Source organism: Agelaius phoeniceus, chromosome 10, assembly GCF_051311805.1.
Source record: "Agelaius phoeniceus isolate bAgePho1 chromosome 10, bAgePho1.hap1, whole genome shotgun sequence".
In the NCBI taxonomy this organism is placed as follows: Eukaryota; Metazoa; Chordata; class Aves; order Passeriformes; family Icteridae; genus Agelaius; species Agelaius phoeniceus.
Window position 1 is genome coordinate 12,065,558 of NC_135274.1, and position 26,681 is coordinate 12,092,238.

Consider the following 26,681-nt stretch of genomic DNA (forward strand, 5'->3'; position numbering starts at 1 on the left):
TATTTATATTTTTTTCTTTTAGTATTAAAAAAATGCCAAGGTCAGCAATCTGCTTGTCAAAGGTATGCTATTTAAAGGATAAAAAAGGAAAAAATTAAACAAGAGTCATAATATGCAATAGTACCCTTCAACCAAATCCAACTACTACCAAATTCAAAGGAATTGTCATGAACTTTAAACTGGACTAAAAATCATATCTAAAACTATGGATAAAAAAGCAGCCTTCAGACAACGAGAGAGCAGGGGAACTGACTGTATGAACAGGAAAAAATATAAATAAATTTACTAAATTTAATCTGCATTCATTGACAACCAAGATCAGGAGTAAACTGATTGCTTCATACTCTCCACTGCTGGTAGTGCAGAATATCACAGAGGAGCAATCAATCTCAGCTCAATGTAGAGTAACTGACAGTGAAATAAAGGCAGGAACGGATTTTCTTCATGGTATTCTGAAAAGAGTAACAAAAGGGCCCCAAGATAATATTAATTCTGTGGGCTTTAAAAAAAATCCTTTTAAGGTTTGGAATTTATTTCGGTTTTTTTAAAACAAAATAATTTGGAAAATTGTTTGTTTGAGCCAATCTTTTAAAGAATTTGTTAAAGAACTTGCAAGTAACATTTCCAGCCAATGCTACTTGCATTCCATGCTCACATCCCTGCAAAAACACTCTTGATTTGCTTTGAGACAGGATCCCATTTTATTTGTCTTGAAGGACGCTAAAAATATCACCTAGTAAATTGGACTTGTTCTTGTGTGCATACAACCTTTCATGTTTATATCTGACCCTCAGAAAAAAGCATGAAACCTGATTAAACTTTGTGCTTAAATGTAGGCAAGGGTAAATATAATGTTGTCTGTCTTACCAAAAAAATTAAAAAGGGCTGAGAGGGATGGACAGTGTCCACTTTTGTCACCCCTACATGTTACCAGGTAAATCCATTCCAGTTCACCAAAACCTTGGTAAAATGAATAACTTCATTTCTCACCACAGGGAAACCATGAGGATTTACTCATGGTATCAATACCAGCATGTTCTGCTATCTGTCCAGTAGACCCATGAACAATCACTCTCCTAGTTTTTCTGTACAGTGCTACAAAATGATTCAGAGATGGCCAGGGTCTGTGTCCTCAATCTAAAATCTGAAATCTAAACATTGGTGGCACAGAAGATTTGTAGAGACACACTTTTAACACTGAAACCTTCAACCACCCTCACACCCATCTCCTCCCCAAATTACTGATAGGTGTGCAAGGTAACCAGACCCAGGGGAAAGTCAAGGATATAGGCATTATTCACACTTTATGAGATCAGAACAACAGTGGCCAATGCTATCTTACCTTTATTTTATGTTTAGAAGGGAGAGAATGAAACACTGGATAAAGTTAATATATATTAACTGTGAGGAATGCATGCTGGTTTGGGAGGTTTCATTTTCTACCAAGATCTCTGAATTTTACAGCTGGGAATAGCAGCCTGAGCCATAGCTTTTTTATATGCTGAACAAGCATCTTAAATATCTTATATACATTTTGATTATGTCAAACTGTTCCAGACATGAAAAGACCATGGCTTGCTTTTTGCTATACAGCAAAGACCACAATCATTTATATGATCTGGACCCTCAGCAAAAGAAATCCAAAACAGATTTCACTTGGTAGAATATGAACAATATGTTTCCTATATTACACAAAATGTAGTTGGCTTTATACTCAACACTCCTCTCATCTTGGAGGAACTTACAACTGTGCTTTATATTGCAGTGGGGGGATGGCAGAGCAACCCTGCATGTTCAGTGCAGTTGCTGTGCAGTTATACTGCTCTAAAATGAATAGGGAATTTGCTTATGAATATACAGCACTCTATTAAAAATATCTTTTAATATCTGTATAATCAGGCAGCACTTTCACCATTACCTGGCACATGCCCCCTAATACATTTCACGTTATTCAGCTCATCAGCTCTGGAAGAATTAATTGAAAAGATAGCCCTGAGATGTGAACCAACACACCAGCTTAACCAAATGCAGGGCTAAACCACAGGGCATCTCTGGCTCATTCACAGTGATGATCCTCATTTATACCTTCTGTCAGCTGGAAATAAAGAAACACTTCATATCTTCAGGCTACAGTCAGGCATGACTACAGGATAATTTGTCTATTTACTGTCTGATTTCCACAGCAGCATGAGATACTAGGGAACCAGGCAGCTTTTTTTCTATTTATTCCCTGCTTCCTTTTTAACAACCTTCGTGTGGTAGGGTAAAAAAAAAATAAATTAAACTCCTCATCACCCTGCAAACTCATAGAAAAAGACCCAGTGCTTTAGGGATGACACTTGTGACACCTTCCTCTCAACTACAGCCTGGAGTCTCACGCTTCCTGCCCTCCCCCAGCATGTGACAGGGACCAACAACCCACACACAGTAATAATAAAGAAAGGTACCAAGCTCTCATCCAAGGCTCCAATCATGCCACCAAGAACTATTGGGTTAACCACATATTTGCATGTTTTAATTGCACTTTCTTGGCCTTTAAAGACTACAGTGGAAAACAGGCAGCAGCTTGTTTTAAGTGGATGCAAGGTTCAGAGAAAGTTGTGAAGGACATTTGCTCATTTCACACCCTTGGTCAAATTCAGCACGCCTGCATTTTTGCACAGTCATGCTCTTAGAAGAAGAAAGCATTTATTTTTAAAAAAACTAGGCTCTCTTTCTTGAAAAAACAGCATGGCTTTCTCTCATGTACTGGGAAATGTCATTCTTTGTCTATGCAGTTTTACAAAAACATAAACAATAAACAACGAACTTGAAGGAGAGAAGTCAATTATTGTACAAATGACTTAATCCTTTGTAGTTGTCCTTCATGTAAAAAACAAATTGTATTTCTATCCTATACACTGTTTAAAGGCAGTGCCTTAGGATATTCTAAAACACACCACATAACCATTGCTGTACCTTTTATGTTGTTTTTTTGTTTCCTTTCTGAGAAAAGGTAGTGCTGCTTTGCAAAGACAGATAAGATGGGACAGAACTGATTCACTCTGCAGCTACAGATTAGTCACTTAAACCTCCCCAATTTCCAGTCTGCCCATGAGTATAATGGGGCAGCTCTGGCCAGGATTGTTAGGAGGATTAACTAAGTGGCACTGAAAGGCTTTGAAATCTGCTCAGTAAAAATTATTTCTATAAAAGTGCATGTGCATAAAGTGCTAATTGATGCCAGCTGGCCTCTCATCCTGGGCAGCAAAAACAGCTTCTTACCACACACATTTCCTTTAGTGGGCACCAGAGGCATATTTTTTTTATTTCTAAATTCCTGGGGTTTGCCTTAAAACATACAAACCATTTGATTTTCAGGAATTCTCCATTAGGAGATTGATACAGCAATGTATTTCAAAAATTACCTTGATTAACCTTGCACAGGCAATAAGTGTAAACACTTTAACACCTTTCAAACTGAGAAATGAGCCCTATTTGCAGTGCTCAATTGTAGATTCAGCAATTTGCATCTTAGAGTCTGCAGTGCCCTGTTCATTTCCTAGAAAAACCTGACAGTCAATTTACAATGGCCCCTGAAATGAAGCAGAAAGCCGCTGTTCCTGAACTGGCCTTTTCTGACAAATGAAGATACATAAGTAATTATTTTTAATTTCATTTCCCCTCTGTGCTGCAAACAACCGTTTTTCTGGAGCCCCTCCCTCAGCTGCAGAAACTTGGAAATGCTCCACCTGCTTATGTTTGCTGATAGACGCCAGAGGAATTTTCACTTCATCTGTTTCACAGATGCTCAGACTCTTTTCTCAAGACACATCATACAAAAATGTCTCCAAAATAATTAGCAGGATTTTAGTCGGCATGACCGCGTGGCTGCACGTAAAGCAAAGCTCAGACAGCCCTTAAGAAATTGAAGCTCTGCAATGAGTGTCTGGGACCTTAACAGCACTTATTTAAATCTTCCTGCTTGACACATTTATAGTTTTTCATGTAATCAAAAGGGCAAAGGGGTTGGTATGCAGAAAGCTGCTACAATGTGAGAAACATCATGAACTTCTGTAACCTCTTGTACTTATACTGACATGAAAGTAATGGCCAGCAGAGAACAAATATGCAATCTAATTCAAAGAGGGGGGAAAATTATGCAAAGATCTCTGTAATCATTGTCTCTGTCTCACTTAAAAATAAATTCACTACCTTACTGAAGAGCTACCTGAACAAAAATAATCCCATTAAATATTTTGCAATAATATCATATTTAATTGAAAGATGCCCCTCGTTTGGCCACTTGCCTGGCAGTGCAATCATCAAGCAGGGCTCTTGACCATCCCAAGCCTGCTCCTCCCTCCCTGCTCTTCACCATGCCCCATCAGGCAGCTGAGCCACAAGCAGCACATGAGGACTCACTGCAAAATGAGGGCACAGTAACAAATCCAAAGAGACAGCAAGAGTGCCTTGTGATAGTTCACAAGACTCACGCTACCAAGTCCAGGGGATAAATCACCTGAGCATCTCTGGTTGCACACTAGACTCCCTGAGAGTCCCCTAGTGCCACAGTGAAGGACTCAAATTGCAACCCTTTTGTCCAAAACAACAGGAATTTAATTCCCACTGCATAAATTCTTGTTGAGAATATTTCAAAGGGCCACAAGCCATGGGTGTCTGATTTCAAGCCTATTGTGAAATGCAAGTGTCCTTAAAAAGGACAGGAAGGGGGGGTCTAAGGAATGGGATGGCTGGGATGGCCAACCCTCCACCCAAAGCCACACCAGAGAGTTTTTGCTTTCTTCTGTTTGTCTTTGGATGTAGGAAAGGCTTATTCCTGTTGGCTTAGGTTACCAACATGACAAGGACTCAAAAAATCTGCAAGTGTTCACCCCATAGCCTGCAGGCACAGGTGGGTTGCCCATTCCAGGGAGGTGAGACACCTGGGAGCACACACTGGAACCTTGGGACTCATCCTATAATGGCCCTGGCCCCTGGCTGGGGGCACTGCCAGGGCCAGGGTCAGAGCCCTGAGTCAGAGAGCAGTGGCCAGGAAAGGCCAGGACAAAACCTGACATGTCCTCACTCTCCTCTGTACCCAGACAGCAGCAGGGGCCACCTGGCCCTAAAGGATGGAGTCACCTGAAGGTAGAGGACACAAAAACCATTCCTACTCTGCTGAAAATGGCCAGCAACCACCAAGGAACAGCAGATACCCTCACTACAGCCCTGAACCTGAGCCCAGGGAATGGCTCTGGGAGGTGACAGCCATGCTGGGCCTGGAGCAGCCCTGTGACCAACAGGTGCAGTCAGCATCCCAGGGAGGTACACAATATCCCAAATCTGTGGCCTGATCAATTCCAATTTATTTATTCATTTATTTACCTATTTAACCCAGGCTCACTTGCTTATGGCAGTACCACACACAGAACCTGAAAAGTTGACACAACTGCAGCTGCTGAGCAGGACCAGGACACAGAAAACCCACCATGTGTCTTCCTTTTATTTAGTGGCCCACAAACAAAACAATTTTTTAAAATGCCACATTTGCACCTCAGATAAACATGCCCAGGAGCACCCAGTGGAGCACCACAGCAGCAAAAGGCAGCAGCAGCTGTGCCTGGGGAGTCAGGGCTGGGCAGGCCAGCGAGGTCCTGGGGGCTGCAGCCATTCCATGAAGCTCCATGAGAGGCACCACCCTGCCAAATAATGCTGAGTGCCTGCTGGGGTGCCATTCAGGGCCCTGCAGAGCACTGGTGGCAGGGCTGGGATGCACAGACATGCACAGGCACCACAGCATGGGGCTGCCTCCAGAGATGTGCCTCCTGCTCCAGCCAGCATCCCTGTGAAACCTCTTCAGGGCACTGCCACAGCAACAGCCAAGCCAGTCCCTTGCTTTGGGGACCTGAAGACACATGCTGTCTGCATAAAACTGATAACAGTGCATAAAACCCTATATACAGATAAGGAAAGTCATGCAGAACAAAAACCTTACAGCAGCCCATCAGTAAGTCACTGGTAATTAAAGTCATTCAGTTTATCCTCACTATAAGGAAGTCCTATAAACAGTTCCAAACTTAAATTACATATACAATATATTTCTTAGATGTATATAATTCTCCCATTTGGGAATGCAGAGTGACATAATTTATTTGGCCTTGTATGAAGGCCTGCAAATGTAACTCAAGGCAAAGCTCTGGGGTGAAAACACACCTTTCTTTAAATTACTATTACACTGCTTCATAAAAATCATTTCAAGAATTACTTAATATTTTTAACATTTATGCCTAATAACAAATGACAAACAGCACTGGTTCCCATAGGCTGTATTCAATTACTTTGATTTTATTAACAGACTGCTTTCAATCAATAGGAACTCCAAGCCACATGTCAAACTAGAACACCAGATTCTTCAATGCTATAACTTAGCATGGCACTTCAGTCAAAGGAAGTATGCCAATTTATACCATAGCAAAGCCAACCCAAAAACTGCATCCCATTAATGATAATTCCTATGGGGATTCTGGCCACTGTGGTTACAAACAGCTGACAAAGCTGAAGTGTATTATTGTACTATTTGTAAGAATGAGTCAGACATCAGCACAGGGGAATTACTCTCTGCCTACAGATAATTCAGTCAAAAAAGCAGCTTTCATAAAGAACTAAAACTAGTTTGGTTTTCTGTTCATCCTGTTCCAGAGAACACTCAGAATCCACTTCAATGATAGTCTCAAAATAATCATAACACACATATATTATTTTATTTTGTTTTCTATTTTCCTCATCATCTCTCCCAGCTTACTACTCAACTGTACCAGTCTTTAGAAAGATCTTTCTCTAATCTTGGAGATATTAATTTAAATCTCTTTCTGACTTGAAGGTGCTTTCCACCCTTTTGAAAAATAAATTGGGGGATGGGGGTATCCACAACAAACACTGAAATAAAACAAGTCCCCAAGGATGAAAAAAATTCCATCAAATAACTACTCATTGACAAATCTTTCTCAGCAAACAGTTCAATGAATCTTCAGTGAACTTTAGAAAATACACTTATAAAGACTCCTTCAACTTGTTAGTCTTCCAAAATTTGCTCATTTAAGTTAGCTTCCTTCTACTTCAAATGTTTGTGTATGGACATCTATTAAATATAAGGTTATCTACAACTGAAGTTTGGGATTATAAAGTGCAGGTCACTGCCATGCCATTTAAACCTAGAGAGCACTTTAATCAAAATATCATCATGCCCTAGATGATTAATTCAGTAACTCTTTTTCCTCAGTGTGCTATGCTCTAGCACTCAGAAAGCAACCCTAATATCTACCAGGCAAAAAAACATCAGCTTCCAAAAGGGATGGACCACAACCTCAGTGGGTATTCTGTTTCATCAAAGTTAACAGGGTACTACCAATCCAACATTTTTCATTCACTGATAAAACACGATAAACTTAATTCTAAATTTACATTGCTGTGAAATTCAGTATTTTGCTTCTGTGGCAATACGTATCATTTAATAGGATCTTGCTGTGAAAGGACTATAGGTGAATATCAGAGATTCCTGGGTTAGCAATACAAGGGAAGTTCTTAACTTAGAAGTACTTACTCATTTTCCAAACTAGACTGTAAATTTTAAACTTGATCTGTATCCTTTCTTAGAGAAAAAAGAAAAAAACCACCAAAATTCTGTTGCACCTGTTATGCCTATACAACTTAGAATCCCAGGGAAGAAAGCTTACCACCAGCCTCAAGTCAAATATTCACAACAGCTTACAATAAAGGTAATTGATCAGCAATAGAGAGCATGCATCAGGCCTTCAACTTGCCCAGAAGATTGTGATGGTTATTGTTATGAACTTTTAATTAACTATGCAAAGAAAATAATATTTCAATGAAATAAATAAAAGAAGTTATTAGTCTCAGAAACTGACATGCAAATTCTGGAATGGAAAAATTTCTTTCTCTTCTGAGCTAACTTATTTGTACATCACACTGCATTGCAGAATATATTGCAATAGTACAAGGAGAACAGGATTACTTCTGGAACTACCAGAAACAGAGGTGGCACAAAGGACCCTCCTTTCTCTTATGACATAAAGCATTTTGAATTGCAACATTAATCTGCTTTCCAGCAGCCCATGCACTACAGACACAGCCACTGGTACCTCATCTGCAGGAGAATGGATCTGCAATCCAATTTCAGCTGCTTGCTTGCCAGGGTCGTTTGCTCCAGTGGGAAGCTTTCAGCACTCGGGACTGGCCCCAAAATAAGTACTGCTGAGCTTGGGCATAGTACAGCTGTAACCAGAGATTACAAATTCCCAAGAAGGCTCGTGTTGGCTCAAACTAGCCTGAGCAGTGGGTACCCAGTGCCAAATGCAAATTTTGCAGTATTCTAATGGAAATCAAAGAAACAATATCCATGGCTTCAGGGGAAGAGCCACACAGAATACCTTCACAGAATAAGCACACATGCCTTTGTTGTGAAAAAGCACATCTGAAAAGATCTGCCAACACCTCTCCCAGCACATTTCATGCTGGTGAGTGGGGAGGGGCCCATTGCAACAATACCAGGGAGCAACAGCCGAAGAACCAGAAGTTTTTTTGATTCTGTTGAAGAAGAACTTCATGTGCTATGAAGGAAGGGTGCCTCCTCCTCCTTCTCCTGAGAGCCAGCTCACAGCAGGGTCCCTAATGCCCCGAGGGCCATGGAAAAGCAGCAGCTTCCTGTGTTCTCCAGCAACACAACCACAGCTCCATCCTTACCTTGCAACAGCCACACAAAGATGGAAACATTTCTCAAGGACACGCTAGAACAAAACAATTGACAGTGACTGCAGCATCTGCTCAGCCTAGCCAACATAATAAATTTCAATCTCATTTTAATTTTTATATGTCTAAAGCTATTAGGTCTTAGATACTTGAACTTTAATTATTATGGAAGCAATTAGCTCCTATGACCAGAAGGCTTTGCCTGAACAATTGCAATGAGCACAATATTTTCTGCAGCATAAAAAATAAATACCCTGACACATCTGTAGCTATCTAGGACCTTGCAACTGCCACTGTGCTTCACACTGGTGTCCTGGCTTTGTGCCAGATTGCAAAAACTGGAAATTACTGGCATAAGCTGTATGACGTTGTATATATGTATAATTGAAGATTATCTCCTGAGGTATTCTGTAAGTTTAGAATTTCAAAACTTAAATATTTCCTGCTGTAGAGAGATTAAATTGGTTTTGAAATTTAAATATTCTTTCATAGAAAACTATTTTGGTACGTCATCTACTTAGAAGACAGGTATAATTAAACAACAGCTCCAAGTACCCTGAAAAGTGGTATTTCTATAACTGACAAAACAACTCACATTTGTGTTTCAAGATACAGAAGTATTCTGTGGAGCTTTGTGCATCAAAAGAATTCCATTAGTATTTATTGCTTTTTAGTACCTTCATTCAATGCATTACTACTTAATAGAAGTATGCATTTTAATTCTCATCATGTTTTTCAGTTTTCCCCTTGTGTATTTTGTCCACAGTACAGTGTGCCCACACAGCTTTCCCCCGAGCTCTGGTGAGCTGATCTGACCTCTGCAAGCAGGGCTGCTGGCAGAGAACAGCAGCCAAACAGCAGGGGACAACAAAGCTGTGTTAGAAGGGGCTGGGGGATCTTTCTGGTTCAGAAATACTACAGATGTACAAATCACCCTCAGTGAAGAGTGACTGGGCATTCACCTGCACACAGTGTCTGGCCTCCTCAGTACCTCCCAAGCTTCCCTTTGCTTTTACAAGCAAGAGTGGGAACTCAGGAACAGACAGGGCTTGTTCTTAACCAAGTCACAGAGAGCAATTTTAATTCCCGTATGTTGGCATTTTACACAGCGCTCTTTGCATGCCAATCACTCTCTCTTCCATAACTGAATGAAATATAAACTGTTTATATTTGTTTTACACTAAAAGGCTTCATTTAGATGACCTCTGCTGATAAATACCATTTGCTAACAAAATCAAGGGCCAATGACTTCCCATTCAAGCTTTTGTTGAATCAAAGGCAACTAATAATGTCAAAGCTCTGAAGCCAGAGGAAGTGCTAGATTCCAACCAAAGGGATTTCTGTTTAACTTAAAAACAGTTTCCCAGGCTCCATATCATGCATTGTCACCCACTTTCTTCACTGAGACCCAATGCATCCACTACAAGGGCAGAACTACAGCAGTAAGAAGAAATGCAATGTACACAATCGTTGTGCAAATGATGAAATACATGCACCAAGGGGAGGAGCAAAGCACAAGATGCCAATGGATGCTGTGACTTTGTATACCCTTGCATTTTCAGGGGGATTTTATTGTTTAGGGGTTATTTTCTACAGTCTACTGCCAAAGAAAATGGGCTCAGACACGTATATATCTGATCGAAGTCTGGCTTACCCAGTGCAACCTTTCTGCTCTTACTTACTGATGCAAGATAAAGCAGTGCTGGGAACAGCTCTGGGACCCTGAGCCGTGCTCTGAGGAACTGAGGAGATCTCCTCAACACAAATTGGCTGCACTGGGGCAGGGGGACCTCTCTTCCCAGGTGTGTCTGCAGGGTCCACAGCAATTGGAAACCTTCCCATGAAGCCCAACAAGTAGGGACCCCAGTTCTCCTGGGAGTGTGCACACACAGCTATTTTCAGCAGATTTTCACACATCTCTATGAAACTCAACTCACGCCTGATCTTCCTGACAACATCCAGCCTTGAGCTCCCTCCCTCTGGAAGCAAACCCAAGGGGAACCACAGGAGGAAGGCCGTGCAATCAGGGTATTTCCAGCCCTTTGCTGGCCACAAGCATGCAGGGCAGCTCCCAGAAATTCTCCCTGTCACCAGTGCTCTCCCTGTCACCAGTGCTCTCCTCAAGGTGATGGTCTTATTCTTTTCATGGACCTCTTTAAAATTATTTGAGACACACTTTCTCAGGGAAAATCCAAAAGGAAACAGAAATAGGCAAAACTGATTTCCTTAATTAATATACATATATTCAGAGCAGGGTTGCTCCACTATATGCAGAAAACAGACACATACTTTTTGCTATGAAGGTAGTTAAAGCAGAAACATGAAGCTGACTGCAATATATGACCATTTTTAGATGGGATGTAAGAACTTCCTCAATAACAAGATGCCCTTTACTTGAACCATGCCTTGAAAAATGTCACCAGTGCAAATGCTAAGAAAAAAACAAATACCACCAACATATCTGACAGGACATAAGACATAACTTCCACCACTCTCAGTATACATTATTCTTACAATGCCACTTTAGCAGTAAGCAAATAAAGTTATGCCAAAATACATCCAACACAGCAAAACTGAACACTGCAGAAGATACTATTTAAAGCAGGCTCACTTAAAGATTAATTCAATTGCTTTACCCAATTTATATTCTCCAACTAAGACTCCTGGACATCAGGAAATGAAGCATTACAATGCTTTAACAACCTCCTGCACTTGCATCTACCCTTCATGTTTCTATTAGATCTTCTGCACTCATTTAAAGTATAAATTCTCACAGACACAAATGGGTTTTCCATGCATGTAATTAAAAAAATCATATGCAAGAGAGACTCTTTCCTAAGCTGAGAGCAGCCAGTGTCAAACACCCTGCAGTGAGTGCTGCCTGAGGGCTGCTGCCACCCTGCACAGCTCATCCCACCTTGCTCACCGCAGAGCCCACAGCAAAACTCAGCAGTTTCAAGGTACAAGGCAGGACCTTGCCATAGAGGCATGTTTTAAAACAGAAATGAGCACATGCAACTCTCCATTTTCAATGTTAGAACAAGATTCAGCCAATAAAGTCATGTTTCAAGGTTTCTGCAAGCAGTTTACTCTTCCACAACTTCAGGATTCATATTTTTCTCTTTTTTTCCTCTTATTTCTATAACACTAAACAAAATATATATATATATATACTTCATCTTTATATAACATACTTGTTGGGTTATTAGTTTATTTGATGCACTTCACCTTTGGAAAACACATCATCACAGACTCTGAATCTCTCACCAACAAGCACTATATCTATATCTAAATACAGTGAAGCTACTAAGTTTTGCCCTATGCAAGAAGTCACTTTTGGTGTGTCCTTTTGGTTCATTTTATGAGGGGAGAAAGAAGCAGAAAAACAATCTCTCAGTTCACAATGCAAAAGAAGTAATGCTTAAGGATAACAGTAGAAGGCCTTTATTAAAGCAAGAAGAAAAAAACCCTCTGTGCTTCTGACTCAGATGAAAGATGAAGGAAAACAGCAGGCTAGGGAGTGATGGTACAATTAGCTTTTCTCACTTGCTTAATTTGTTTCTTTAATAAAGTTAATGGTCATCTTAATATTACATGCCTACAAATTGGTAATGAAGACCAGGCAGCTAGTGGGACTTATATTTACAGCTGCACTCAAAACAATCATCCTTGACCATTCTACAGATGCAAAGAGAACACTTTCATTAAGTTTTATAAGAATAAAGTGAGGTGGTTTTAAGAATATGTGCAGCTTCCAATTCATTATGGTTTCAGTAGCCAAAAGAGCAATAAACATTCAAGAGGAGTAGGCTTTTTAAATTATTTGTGGAAATTTAAGTAAAACACAAGATTTTTAACTACCCATTTATGTCATCTGGATTTTACCATCCCAGAGAAACTATGGATGCATTTTCAGCCAATTTGAGTCAACAGGACATAAAAGCAGTAAAGGGCACCTTGGTCTCTGGGTGCTGACATGAGGGACAGTGTTCTTGCTGCGTTTTGTCTGATTCAGGATGAAGACACAAAACCAGCCCATAACAGTAACACAATTACAGGGCAGCAGAGGGAAGCCATTTGCCCATGCTCCAGTGACCCAGAGCTAAAACTCAGGCATTGGGGACCAATGAAGGGGAACAGGAATGAGGCTGAAATTGCCACCACCATAGGCTGTTTGAAACTGGGAGGATGGCTCATCAATTTAAACATTTTCTGGATGCTGAAGGGGCTCCAGGCCCAGCAGATGCTGTACCCCTGAATGCTCAAGTGGTAACAGATTTGGCCACCACAGGCTGAGCTGATTAGGATGGGACACCAGTGGAAGAGCTTGCATAGGCCAGAAATGCTGGAGAAAACAGCTTGGGAAAGTCTGGTCTACAGGGGAAAAAGTAACAACATTTTAAAGTTTTAAAAATGCGAAGACCAATAAAAGCAACAACACAACAGTACTAAATTTGCTACAGAGGCACATAGGGTAGAGTAGAAATGGAGTATTTTGCAAGTGTGTGGTAAGAGACAGTCCTGCTGCAAGGCCTTTGCAATCAAAATTAACAAGGCAGAAAACCAAAAATAGGCAGTAATATCTGAGAAGACATTATTCCTAAATGACTGCCTTACGCAAGGAATTAGAATCAGACCAAGGAGGGCAATTTTAAGACAATGTTTCAGGGGTTTTTTAATATGTATCCCAATGAGAAACATTGTAATTCTAAAGATCACAATTAAATCACGCTCAATCTTACTCTCTATTCATCCTATGAGATTATTATGAGCTTTCCCCTATGTCCTAGGGTGACTTTATGATGCTGAATTGTGTCCCCATTCATCTGTTTAGCCCTTGCAGGCCAAACTTCCAGTCTCTGCTGTACATCCTGCTGCTCAAAGCACATGAGACAATTTCATGTGTAGGGCTACAGGTGATGGAATTGTCTCTAATGGTTAAAGCTAGTTTTGAGAGAAAAAGAAGAAAAATGGGAGAAAGACAGAGAGACAAAGGGAAAACAAAAATTGTTGGCAGTAGCCAGAAAAGCCAGGAGAAAAGCAGGAACAAGGGCAACAAGCTGTGGTTTTGCTGAAGGGGCCAGAGCTGCTACTGGAGGGCAGGAACAGGTCAGGGCATCTCAGGCACTGCCCAGCTGTCCCAGAAAACACCCCAAACCCAGTTCATAGGCTAACAAACATGTAACAGCATCAGAGTTCCACCAGTCAAGCTTGGTGTCTAACTGCTGACACTACACTGGTGCCAGCTGGGCCCTGGCCCCACTGTCATCACCAGCCTGCAGCCAGCTCAGTACAAGAAACACTTCCTTTTTGCTTTGGGAGTGAAGCTATTAAGCTATTCTGAGAAACCAAACTCTATTAATTTATCTTACTTCTTGTCTACTTTTAAATCTCTATCAGTAAATGCAAGACTTGTTTTTAAAACACTATTACCTCACAAATGCCATTTATACAAATTGTTAAACAAGACTCCATCCATCTTAAGATACACCATCACAGAGGTCTCCACATCATACCTTCCACAAAGCCTGAATTAATAAGCTCACAAAATCAATCCAATAAGACAGGCAAGTAACAAGTATCATTCCTGTAAGTACGATATCACTAAAATATATTATCCTATTTCATTAAAGCATACTCTTGAAAATACAACTATTTGCACTGTTTATGCTCTTCTCAGCCTCTGAGGCTGCTGAGAAAAGCTTGTCCGCTGGTGGGAACTGGAGGAATAAGATTGCCTGTCCCAGTGATGATTATTCAGCACTGACTTCCCTTTGAAGAGTCTTTCAATAAAAAGGGAAAAAAAATGAAACCTACTACACCACTTTAAAAACTGCAGACAGCATTTTTAACCTCTGTCCTTTTGCATTACTGCACCAGTGCCTGGAAAAGCTACAGCAAGAGAGAGAAAGTCATTTAGGCAGCTCCCTTCGTGCCACCACCATGGCTCAAAGGGACAGAAATCAAGAAATATTAGAATCAATATAAGCCGATTAGGACATTAAGGAAGAACAAACCATGCAGACCTTGAACAAAATCATTTAAAAGGCATGGAGAAAGCAGGCATTTCTGAGTAGAGAATAACTTATTTTCTGGAGATACTCCAGATTTTGCATTTCTATCTGGTGGTACTTAGTGCTGGGATAAGCAACAAGCAGGTTTCCAGCTGAAACACAGGAGTGCCCATTTGACAGGAAATACCTACAGGCGGGACTGCCACAGCCTAATTGAAATCCTTAGGATCTGAAGAAGAATCTATGCTTTTTTCTATACACACATCTAAATCATACTCATACCTGAATGGAAAACATGATCTACTAAAATAAAATAAAATCAGAACCTGGGACTGAAAGCGTGGTCCAGTTACCAACAAAAGATTTATTCTCACTCTTTTTTGCATTCTTCAGGAAAGGGTGGTTTACCTTAAGCTGAGACTTGCCATTTCCAGGTACACAATAAGCCAGTTAGGTGTTCTCATTCTTTGGAGCAGCTGCTGACCTTAGCCCTTGGTGATCCAGCATTCATAAATGCCCCTCCCATTGCAGGGAAGAGGCAGGGTGCACACAGGTCCCCAGCTGTGTGTCCCAGAGAAAGGGCAGCTCTCTGGACACTGCATCCCAGTGCACTGCCCTGGCATCCTCAGCTGAAGGAGGACGAGAAGCTGCAGCTCCTAAGGCCAGAGACCTGCCTGCAGTGACTGTACACTGCAGTTCAAATAAAGCAAATGATCCCCAGGAGAAAGCACAGGCTGAGTCCTTTATTGTACCCAGAAATCCTGCTCTGGTTTAAGCTGTCTGCTGCATGGGGCTGCACCACTGATCCCAGGGCTGTCACTCCCCACTTGCAAACAGAGCTGGTGGGCAAAGGAGGGAAAGAAGGTGCCCTTTGGGAGCTACAGCCTCCAGTCAACCCACCTGACTGAGCAACCAGCACCACAAACTCCCAAATGTGTGCACCTAAAGCTCTGTGCTGCAAATCAGTGCTAACACTATCCATTTCCCCTGCTTGGGGAAACCACGTCCATGAGTCTAGAAGGGTGGGAAGGACAACAAGCATATCAGACCCAAGCAGGCAGGTGTAGACATGCAGTTACAGAAGGAATGAATCTTAAGCCTTCTGTCATAAGTAAAAAAAAATATAGTTCAGAAACTACAATGGTGACAAAGCTGCATCAGGTGTGGAACCAGACAAGAAAGAAAAGCTCTCTGAATTTGTTCAACTCTAACTTTCCAGCTTTGATGGGGGTTCCCCTAGATTACTTCAAACTAGACATTTCCCTGCTATTCTTCAAACCACCCCACTGAATTAGTAAATGAGATTACATCTCAGCAAAAAAAAAGGTTTTTTCTTCAAGATTCAGCAGCTAACTGCAAATGAAAGCAAAAAGAAAAGCCTGCCTTGTGATGAGAGGACAAGTAAAAGAGCAATCACATCAGAAAACCAATGCCCAGACCTCTAAACAGCAAAGCAATTGCATGTGTCAAGTTCCCATAACAAGATGGTGCCCGCTGAGGCTTATGTTAAAACTGTGCAATACAATTAGATGTCTGGAGCCTCTGTCAGACAAATGATGCTATCTCATTAATGGGATTACATAGAAAAATTGGAGGGATTTCAGTCAAGAGGAATAAAATGATTAAGGATCAAAAAAGTGTGACTCATGAAAGCAAGTAGAAACTGGATGCTGTGCTCTTGCCTGAAAAGCCCAAGTCTCAGAACCAGACAAGCCTGGTGGTACCAGCAACACCACAGCATCTCTTGCCTTACACCCAGAATAACAGGAATTGCTCAGACCAGCCAGAGCAAAGAATCAAATTATAAAATTCTAGCTCTTTAATGGCAATGCTACTGTTGTATCAGTCAGAAAAAAACTAATAATTGGAGGGGAAAGAGGACAGGGAAGTTAATTACCTATTAACAGCTGAAGAACACATTTAGTCAGGAAACAAGAGGGGGAAAATAAAGAGGTTGTGACGACAGAGACTGGGTAAAATTGAAGCCTTTCAGTTATTAACAGGAGAGGATTTCTCAGCCACAGGAAGAACATACACATGGCAGGTACTGAAAATCACAACAGCTGAATCACCTGAAGACAGCTTGGCCACTACACCAAGACCATCATCATGAAACTCCAGCACTGACAGGAGGCAAACTAGCCATAGGGGAAGGGGAGAAGGAGAAACAATGCAAGAAGGAAAACAGGAGTGTTGTGGTAGATGTTCCCTAGTCAGCACTACTATGCTATACTGCAGGAAAAATAAGAGATCTAAATATAGAGTGAGATTCTCTTCACGGAAGGGTTCAACATCTCTTAGCAATTCTTTTCCAATTGAAGGACTGCAAGTTGAATAAAAAGCTTCATTTAAATTCTATACACATTCACAAAGATAAACTGATTTCAGAAAGCATTATTATGCCTGACCTCTCTCACTGGGGGTGAAAGCCAGATACTTTGTGAACCATTTTGATCATACTAATATTCTATAAAAATTCATAAGATGTCAACATAAAGGACAAAAGCACCACCATGGGAAGAGCAGATGCTGTGAGCTACCATACAAAGCATATTAGGGCTTCTTCTCCTGCATTCCTCTGCATCAGCACAGGGCAGCTCTGCTTCAACACTCAGCAGCAGAGTCTTGTTCCTGGCTATTGTGACAGGGAGAATCAAACACTTCGGAAGTGACACTTCCCAAGAAGAAACTTTGCTGAGCAAGTGCCAGGCCTGGGGGTGCCCAAGTACAGAATGCCAAGAGAAGCAGGGGAAAGCAATTTCTTCCAACCCCACTTCACTCACATCTGATCCTCCTGCAAGGAAGAGTGTGTGTGTGCACATGTTTGTGTACACACTGTGGCAGGGAACATTGAATTGCACTTTGGATCTTTTCCAGCACACACAGCATCCAGCAACAGCTCTCCTGGAGTTAACACTTTACAGAGCAGGGGAGCCTGAAGCCCAGTTCTCTCCTTTTTCACCAAGACCCTCGAGGGCAGGTGGACATTCCCTACAACTGGCAGCCAGACTGGGTGAAGGGAATCAGTTGCCAAGCCCCAGCTGGCAGCACAGGCCAGACTGGTACCCAGCTCAGTCTGCAAGGCTGCCCATGGCCCTGCAAGGCCAGGCGAGCTCTGTGATCAAGGAAAATTACTCCAAGAAAAGATGCAAACAGAGCAGATTTGTTTCCTATTTTTATATGGTTTCTTACCACAGAAGAACATGAGGCTCTTAAGCCATCAAACTTTATAAAAGAGGAACAGCCTTTGCAGAAGTTCTGCTTTGATGTAATGGGGCAGATTGATCTTGTTGCTTAACCAAATCAAGAAGTAAGTCTCTTGGCCCATTTTTTCATTTTTTTTCCCAAACCAACTAAGAAAAGAAAAAACCCCACTAGCCCTTAGAGAAATAGTGTCAGTGTTTACAACCAGCAGTTGATCACAGCCTATTAGAAATCCTCCATAATTTGCATCATGACTTGTAACCCAAATCTTTTCCTCCTGAAACCCAAAATTTCTGGTCAGAAATGCTCAATGACTTTTTTTGATTCAGAAACTTTATAGTAAGAGTAGCAGTTAATGGAATTTCCAGAATGCTGTTGGTTACTTTGGGCTCTTTAGAGTTCTCACAATCACATGGGACACCTCCACAGTGGTGTGACCCCTCAGTTTATACTTCTGAGTACCTTGCATCCAGTGTGAGTCCGGGTCTTCATGAGGGGAGTTGTGGTGCACAGCTCAATGGCCTCTGGTTCATGGAAGATCACTGTCGGGAGAGGCTCTTTACGAAGAGTTAGGACATTCAACTTAGTCTTTAACATGGTCTGAAAGTGCTAAACAGAAAAAGAAAAGAAATTACCTCCAGTTCTAGTGCAGAAAAATGAGAGTTAAAATTGGATGTGTCTGCATGTTTCACTTGCTGTTCAATGCCTACAAGCTTTCCTGGGGAGAGTTAACAAGTTCTATGACTTAAGAGCATTCATTACAATCAGCAATATGAAGGCTATTTTTAATTAAAAAAGACATACACACACAAAGTGAAAGAATTCATTACAATTCACATATGCTCCACAAAGGGTCTAAATTCAACTTCTGATCAATTGCAAGTATATAATAAAGCTGGTTATGGACCCAGTTCCTCTCCTAATGTCCACAGGGAGGAAGAACAGGGGATCAAAGACCATTAAAAGAACTTGTTCTCCTTCCTCTGTACTTAAATCTCATCCCATTGACCTTTGTAGATGTTACCATTCCCACTGAGCTGAATCCCTCATCGGTTTGCCTTTTTCATGTGAATTTTATATTCTCTTCCTTTGCAAGCAATAGTTCCTGTAGCTTCCAATGTAAATGTCACTCTTGGTACCGATGAATAGATGTCACTCAAAACTTGTCACTTTCTTAAACAGACTCCCCAGGCTTAGGTGAAGAACTATCCAAGTCGACAGTAAAATCACCAAATTAAAAGTTTCTCAGCAATTGCTTAGAGTGAGTAAAGTCAATCCTCAAAAGACTTCCAAAGTAATTTTGTGGAATCAGGAAAGTCAAGAGAAATTTTTTTACATTTCGATGTTTCTTTGAATGGACCTCTATTTGAAAAACTGAACACTTTCACATGCTACTACTTATCTAAGGGAGAAAAAATGCAGATATGAACCAAATCAAGATAGTAATATGCCACAGCACTGTCCAGTGAAATATGACTTTATCAAAACTTCAGAAGCTGACCCTTATCAAGCAGCAGTTATTAGACATATGTGCAATGGTTTCCAGATTACCTTCATCAAAACTAAACTATTTGCACTGACTTTTGATAGGAGATTCTTAACTTGCTTTGCAGACACCCCTTTTCTCAGCCTCCATTTTACCTTTGCATGGCAGACAAGCATTACAGAGTCTGACTTGCAGAAAAAGAGATGCTAAGTTATTTCCCAGAACCATGCAAGAAATCTCTATCAGAGCTAGAAATCAACACAGGTCCTTGTTGTTCAGTCCTGTACTTTAGATGAAGAGAGTGCCTATTCAACATTTTATTTATACACAGGGGATGAATCAACTATTTAGATACTATGCTGGTTTTCTGTGGATTTTTGTGGATATGAATTTCCTTTGAAAATAAACTTGCTACCAGATCATAAATACTTTATCATGTGCCAACTGAAAACCTGTTGATACACTTTTGTAACAGTTCAGTACTTAGTTTGTCAGTGTTTAGGTCTAATAATTGTTATGCTACTGGAAGTACAGCACTTCAAACACTCTTAGAAATATGTTCAAGGCATATACACTAAGAGTCTGTGAAAATAGTACTTTTTTACCTATTTCACACATGAAGTTAGACCTTGTTAACAGCAATCCTTTAGGGCCTCTGTGCTGTTTTTGCAAGCATTCAAGTTTTCATCCCAGTGAAGCACTCACACCATTTTTTATCTGCTCATCTCTTCATATTACACGTTACCCTGTTCACTCCCCCAAACATGGCTGCAGCATAAAAGTACTCCATTTAAGATGATTATACATTAAAGAATATTCTCTGACATGTTTCTGAAGATAACACACCTCTTTGACAGCTAGGATTACTAAACTGACTGAGAAAACCTACTTCATTTTACCTTTAGGTTGCAATTGACAGCACAAAGCAAGTGGAAGGTCTGAGATGCTGTGTTTGAAGGAGCATCATTGGTTACCAGCTGGGCTGGTCCCACTGACTCACTGCTGTCTCCTACAGCTTGACTTGCTTCTACCTATAGGCTCTAGGTCTGCTAACCAGCTGCTGAGGTTGTATTTCTGGAAGAGAAAAAATGCAGAAGGCAAAGGGTGCTGGAGCTCAGGCCCAGCCATGCACAGGTCACAGGGATTTCCCCTGCAAAGGATCCCTTTTCAAGCCTGGGGAAATGCTGCCTCCAGGGCTTTCTGCTGATGTCTTGTGCATGCAGGGGAATGGGACAGGTAGGCAGAGATGGAAAAATGTACTATTAAGGTTAAGTCATACTATTTTCCAAGTGAGAGAATTCTGGATCAACAGAGATAATGGCTGTGAAACAATCAGGTTAAGAACCTGTCCTAGCATTTAACTTTTCCCTCCCTTGAGTGCTGAAAGAGCTCTATTTCCAAAAATGATCAGTTTACAGTGCTTCTCCAGTAAAGAACGGTGCTTCCATTAGACAACAGATGTAAAAAACTCCATTTAGCCCTCCTGAGCAGTGAGCTTGGACCTGCAAAATAGTTGTTCTGCTCTGCTGACATCTCTATAAACTTCAATGGGGCTACTGACAGAAAGGGCACAATTTGACCAAAATGAAGAAAACTACAGCAATGATCTTTTTTTTTCATGTCGTAACAACCATATATACAATCTTAAACAAGGAAAAGCCTACTCTGTGCCTTACAAAGGCAATTCAAAACTTGCATGAGCAGCAAGTTGGAGCAGTTGGGTGCCAAAAACACGAGAGCACAATTGGCAGCAAAGAGCTGATCAGCTGCCAGAGAAGTGCAGAAAGGACTGGGGGTGGATGCAGAAATAGCCTTTGCTTTGGCCCACAGGGCTAACGCAGACCACGCTGTGCTTCTGCACAGGTCATGTGATGGCTGCCATGAGAAAATCAAATCTCTGCCAGCAGACATCATGCAGGGAACCTCCAGATAAACAGGTTATTTAAACACGTGCCTGACTTCCACTGTGTGAGCAGTCACAGTAAAGCACACGTGGGTAGTCAATGGGATTATTCATGTGCTTTAAGCCAAGAACAGGATAAAGTGCTTTACTGAACCCATTTCTTGGGTTTCCACTCCAAACTGGCATCTCCTGCAGAAACTGTTGGCAAAAGCTGATCTATAACAGTAGCCAAGGTATTTTTTGAGAAAAGGCATTCACTCTCCACTGCTGTGAACTCTAAATATTTCTTTAAAGTGCTTTAAGTTCACTAAGTTCTTGAAAAGCATGGCTTTGGCAATCCAGTGAATAAAGTTTCAGGGAACATTTTACCATTCATGTTTCATATGCCAGAACCACTAGGTTCATTTGGTGGCTCTTATACTGAAATTCATCATTAGAGGACATTCTTAGCTGGCATGATTGTACCAACAGCTCAAAACTACACATGGCTCATTCTGTATCCATTTAGATTGTGCTACTGATAAGACTTTATATTTGAAAGAAATACAAGGAGTAACATAACAAATGAAAATACCTTAAATGCCAAAGAAAGCATTAGTCCTATAATTAGCATTGTATTTTACTAGTTGCTGAACATAACATCATTCAGAGCAAAATTTAAGTAATGCTGACAATAACACTGGAAAATTATCTTAATTCAAAACCATAGTTTTCCTTGTTCAAGGATTCAAGTTCCATCAGTTTATTGTGCTTAGTTTATCCATCTTAATGGCATCCTTTCCCCCTGCAGAAGAAAACCAAATGGTGCATAACTGGCAGCCCAAACCCATATCTGGCTAAGACTTACTACAGAGGTACTGCCTCTTGCCTCCTTGGTGACCCTCAAAGAGCTCCCTATTTCAATGAAAACCCTGCCATCACTAACACACTTAGCTACCAGTTAACTGAACATAAGAATCAAGAACTTCTATGTTGTTTAACATATATTCTGCTATCAGCTTAACAGTCACACATTAGCTCTAGAATAACTAGCTCAGAACATTCAACTTGCAAATTTTACGTGCTGCATATTTAGTTCAGGCACAATTTCTGTTGTAGATAAAACTAAAAATTAACAGCATTTGGGGTTTAGTTTAGTTTGTCAGCAAAAATACAGTCACTACCAGAACTCAGGCCAACTATCTTGGAGAAAATAACTATGATTCCATGCAAGGAAACATGACTTGGAGGAGAAAATTATGCACTGAAATTTGTAATAATAATACTCTTCATCTTCAGGTCTTGACAAAACAGTCACTGCTGTTCACAACATTGAGTATTCAGCAGCCAAGCCTAGTGGATCTTTTAATTTTCCTGATGGAAATAAAGGCCCAAACTCAAAAATCTAAGAAAGGGTTATATATTGGATAGGAATATAAAAATAAATGTCAAGAAAGAGGGAACTGTAACTCACTGTAATCTGTAATCCAGCAACAGGAGTTAAGCAAAATAAATAAATGCATTTTACAGGTTGACTTCATTGCAACATGGGGATTGAAAGAAAAGTCTTCAGCACCTTAACCCTCATCCCCAGTCTCAGCATCAGCATTACAATCAACATATGACTGCCTAAACTGGCATCACATTTCCAGATGACCTGTACTTGGCCAATTTTGCCAAAGATGCACACGGAACCCAAACCCAAAAATGATAGGATGTTAACTTATGAAAAAGTAATTCTAAAAGTTCAGACTGAAAGAAGGATCTGCCAGAACAAGAAGCAGTCCTCTGGGTAATTCATCCTTCTACAGCACCTACAAAGGAATTCCCAGATGAAATCCATGTTAGTGCATCAGCAAAACATGAAGGGAAATTTAAAAATAATATCTATAATTTACTAGTTCAGCAGAAGTACCTTTCTACTTCTGAAACCCATTTAGTCTTGAATGAACCCAGAACTTTTCAACAGCATCCTACAGCAAAGAAAAAGCAGCCTAGGAAAGACACAACTAAGTGAATTGAACTGCAAGAGAATTTTAGAAAGTACAAAGGTTCCTTTTTGCCTGTTCCCAGTGAAATTTGACTACCAGTATGTCCGGTCTGTAGGTACAAGAGGAAATGACAATACAACAGACCTTTAGCACTAGGGTTACCCCATGAGTTACACAAGTACAGCTGTGAGCTGAGGGCCACCCAACCCTAAGCCTCCAGCTTTTCAGCAAGGAAAGAAGAATTCTGATCTATATGAAAACTGATCCATTTCAAGGCTTTGTTTTGAATAAAGCCAATCTGTCCAGTACAGATAAATGTCATCTCTGATCCATTTCTTGTTAAACAAATACTGCTAATACAATATAAACGCTTTCCCTCCCCCATATTAAACTATATTATGCTTTATTTATTTATCCTTTAGTCTCAGTTCATATAAACATTGTACTGAACATTGCAATAAAACCCACTACAGAAGGGATGGAAGCAATTTTTCATGATAAAGTCAGAAATCATCCCATCAGCAGCCTGGTCTGTAACACAAAACTGGCATGCCCAAACCCAAGACCATGTTACAACTATACTCAAGGTGTCCATCCCAAGAAACCTCCTTGAAACCAATCCAGAAATCTTGTTATTAAAACTTATCTCATCTAGCATCTCAAGACCTATAGTTTTCCAGCCTATCAAAACAAATCCATTCAATCTCTTTCAGGTAACAGATGTTATTTATGTGAAAAATCATATCATTATGTCTGAATTTTCACCTTTCAATCACAAAGAAGTGGCAACATGTGGAAACGGTAAGACAGGCTTGCCTGCAGGCACCCTGTGATACAATTTGTAAGTAGAGGAGCTTGGACAGGCCCATGGCACAACTTGGCATGACTTAAGTGGGCTGAGGGCAGGGCACCCCCAAGAATCTTGGGACAAAGTATCTGGGAAATGTTCCACAAAACAAAAACAAAAAAACAGCCAAGCAAACTTTTTCCCCCTCTCCACACGTCCAGCGACCATGCATGGTTGCACATAAGAGACTCAACCAGTGCCTGCCACCACTTCCCCTCTCATGACCCCATGCTCCTTCCACCCTCCCCAGCAGACAGCACAGGAGAGAGATGGGGTGGCAGAGGGAGCTTGGGCACAGGAAGGAGTAATCTGCATTTGACAGGATAAGCTCTAATCCTTATGACAGGAGAGCAAGAGGAAGATGGCATCAAAGCAAGCAGGGCATGAGACTCAGGAAAGGAAAGCACCAGGAGAGGCAGCACTACAAGCAAAGCTGCCAGGCAGGGCCCCTCCTGGACTTCACCTGCCATTACTAAGGGTCATAAGGGAGTCAAGGATAAAGCTCTGATGGAAAAACCTGTACTACACAGAAACAACAGATAATGAAAGGAAAGGGACACAAGACTGCAGGCAGAAAAGCATGACAAAGTACAAAGGAAACCTAAATCAGCTGAGTGTCAAAAAGCTTTCCAGTGAAGATGCTACTGGATCTTTGCATGCAAGTACTGAGAATTATTCCATCTCACTCTGACACCAACTTCTTGGGAATATTCTTTTTCCTGTGGTGGCAAGACACGTCTCTTAAAAACACAAAATTATCAAGATTTCATAACTAGAACCACTAGAACACTCCCTATCAATAGCTGTGATCACACAGCTGCCTGTGTGATGGTGCTCACATTGCCTTGTTTTCTTACAAGTTTAAAGAATTTCTGTTTCCTCACAATTTAATTCATGTGAAACGTTTTGTTCTCAGACCCTGTGTACTTCAAGTTTGCTCTGGCTGAATGCCCCCATTCTGTTGCCAAGCTTATGTGATTCCAATCAGCAGGATTGCTGCCCAAACAAAACAGTCCCAGATACAAACACCCTCCAAACTGCAGGGAACTTCAGAGCCAGATGAGAATTTCATGACTGATCCTCTAACATCTCTCTATCATCAGTCAAACTAAAGCCCAACCTAAACAAATCTAAGCATACAAGATATTCAGAGACCAAGTTCCCAGTTCAGTCACAATTGCTCAGAACATGAAGCCTCACCACAGAGATCCACATCAGAGTAGGAAGGAAGGAGTCAATATTTCAGGACACACAAAATCATGAAAATAAAATAAGACATCCCTAAGACATGAGTGGAGGAGGGAAAAAAAGTCACAGTACCACAGTAAAATGTTCTTTCATCAGTCTCTATGTTATACTGCTTAAATTCCCAGGTTAATATTTCAGTGGAAATTAGGCATGTTGGATAGAACACAAGCATCTAAATATACCTGTTTGGATTTGGGCTTTTACAGTCTTTTACCTACTGATGACTGTAAAATATATTTTAAAATAAGCTGTAGCTTCCAGTGCCTGGTGTTCATGGCATATATATTTTATAACAGAACATTTTTTTAGCATCAATAGAAATAAAGCGTAAAAAAAGCTTGACCAATATATCAACAGAGCTGCTCTCATAAATAACTACTACCAAAATTTCAGCCCCAGAAATTACTGTTAACTCTCAAAATCTAATAACTTTGTCACAACTGAACTAGTTCTGGAATTTTAAACTAGATTACAGTTTCAAAGATACCAGAATTTCTCAGTGGAAGCAGAAGAATTTAGCAGCTCCAGCAATTTTCAGGACAAATGCCAGTCAAAATACAAGTCCAAGACAAGGCAAATGGTTTAAAAAAAAAGAAAATAAAAGAAAAAGAAAAAGTAGAAATAAATTAAGAAATAGGAGCTGACAGGAAAAGAAAGAACAAAATAGAACATGTAGCAGCATAGATATGTCAAGTTCATTCACTTTGATTTTGAGCTGACCCCTAAGCTGCTTTCCAACATATTTTTCTCCCAACATGAGTTTCCAGTACGTGTATTATTTGGTATAGTTGGCCCAATATTAAAACAATGGAATCCTGCAGCATAAAGGCAGCTGTTGCTTTTTCAATTTGCCCTTGGAGGCTTTCCAATAATGTCTGTGTCAGAGGATGCTTTAAAAAGTTTTTTATCCTCACTCTGTGCCTGGCACAACAAGCCCATCTCAGACAATACCTGCCAGACAGCCACTGCATTCTGCAATGCAGCCCTTTCAAAACCAGTGTTTCACTCTGCCACTCTTCTCCTTCATTTTTTGCAATAAAGCACTAACTTGCTAAGCAGTTATGTAGTTCAGTGACACCTCTCTTGTCTTGCTAACTTATTTTCTGAGACAGGGATAGGGACTGGGTGACAAAGGCACGTGCTACAAACAAGGAATCTGCTCTGATTATTTGCTACAAGTAACACTGTTTAATACAGTGGAGAAACAAAGTGTACAAATTCTTGACAAAAAGGGTTACATATTGCTAAATGTAAATCAAAT

The 26,681-nt window shown here is 40.7% G+C and overlaps 1 protein-coding gene across 1 annotated transcript in view; it reads right to left on the reverse strand.

Annotated features, from left to right (window-relative positions):
• PID1 (phosphotyrosine interaction domain containing 1) overlaps nucleotides 1-26,681 on the reverse strand; it is an 85,031-nt gene that overhangs the window by 33,167 nt on the left and 25,183 nt on the right. The window contains exon 2 of the mRNA XM_054639305.2: nucleotides 18,429-18,575. Within this exon, the coding sequence (XP_054495280.1) occupies nucleotides 18,429-18,575 (147 nt within the window). The remainder of the gene's footprint in view (nucleotides 1-18,428; nucleotides 18,576-26,681) is intronic.